We start from the raw sequence: 1,266 nt of genomic DNA, 5'->3' as shown, positions 1-1,266 counted from the left end.
CAGGGTGCTTTATCCCCCACTTGACAGATGCAAAAACTGTGGTGCGATCACTTAATTGGAAGAAAAAAAAAAAAAGAGTCCGGATGGGGCAGGGGTTAAGAGTTTGCCAGATCAGAAAGTCAGTGGTTTGAACCCCAGAGCCTCTGAGAGGGAGCAAAAGGAGGCCATCAGTGCCAGGAAAGATCGCAGCCTAGGAAATTCCTGGAGGTAGTTCTCCTCTGTCCTCTAGGCAAGGGCTGGCTGACGATGTGTGTGGATTGTTCTAACTTGACCCAGGTGAGTGGGGAAGTTATGATTAGAATCCAGACAGCCTGTCTCTAGTCCCTCCCCTAGGCGCGGGCACAGCGCTTTGGCGCAGGCGCTCTGGATTGCTGGCAAGTCCATTCAAACTCAGTGACTCTAGTTAGAGAACTGCCTCCAAGGGTTTTCTTAGCTGAGGGCTTGACTGGAGCAGGTGCACAGTGTAATTGTGGGGTGGGTTTAAACCACCTACCCTCAGCTTCGCGGCTAGAATGTTTAACCCTTTGCACCCTCTGCTGTGTGCTCCCAAAGGAGTTGATGCCTTAGTCTATGGATGGTCTTAGCTGGGGATGGTGCAGCCAGGTGGCCAAAGTCTGGGTCCCACTCCTCACAGTGGCGAATCGGTTCCTTGATCTGAGCCTCCGTTTCCCCTGCCGTAAAAATGGGACGACAGCAGCACCTTTCCCACGGGGTTGCAGGGCCCTGCCTGTCAAGGGACTTGGGGGAGGGTCAGCCCCCGCTCTGGGATATTTTGGGTACTGGGGAAGCGGATGAAGGGAACTCACCCGTCAGTCGGCCCTCCCTGCGGTCCTCGGATAAGACATAGCACTGGGCCAAGGCGCTCGAGGAAGGCGGCTGTGAGGCGGCGGCCGCGGGGGGCTGTTCCACTCTGGCTCCTCCGGCCCCAGCCCCCGGCGGCACCATCAAGCCCGGCCCCAGGATGGCAAAGATGGTCTCTTCCTCCGCAGAGAAGGCGTCCTCCGCGGCGGGCCCAGCCCCCTGCGTGGAGTGCGGCACGCGGGCCAGCTTCTCCTTGGTGCGGCGCTTGAAGTCGTTCCAGCGCTTCTGCACCTCCTGGCCCGTGCGCTTCCAGCTGGTGATGCCGTTGATCTGGGCGGCGATGCCGTCCCACAGGCGCCGCCGCTCGGCCACGCTCACCCGACGGCTCTGCGCGCCATAGAGCTGCGCGTAGTGAGCGCGGACCTCGCGGATCAGGATCTGGTTCTCCTCGAACGAGAAGCGCGG

The 1,266-nt window shown here is 59.8% G+C and overlaps 1 protein-coding gene across 1 annotated transcript in view; it reads right to left on the bottom strand.

The window, feature by feature from the left end:
- Positions 1-1,266, bottom strand: part of LOC101664634 (myb-related transcription factor, partner of profilin) — a gene marked incomplete at its 5' end in the record, with an annotated part of 3,926 nt that extends 2,660 nt beyond the window's left edge. Inside the window, one exon of the mRNA XM_004717921.1 lies at positions 807-1,266. Within this exon, the coding sequence (XP_004717978.1) occupies positions 807-1,266 (460 nt within the window). The remainder of the gene's footprint in view (positions 1-806) is intronic.

This window comes from Echinops telfairi, unplaced genomic scaffold, assembly GCF_000313985.2.
Source record: "Echinops telfairi isolate 266 unplaced genomic scaffold, ASM31398v2 ScPeMD7_125;HRSCAF=420, whole genome shotgun sequence".
Lineage (NCBI taxonomy): Eukaryota > Metazoa > Chordata > Mammalia > Afrosoricida > Tenrecidae > Echinops > Echinops telfairi.
Note: the sequence above shows the minus strand (reverse complement) of the source record. Positions and strands in the feature narration are given on the sequence as shown.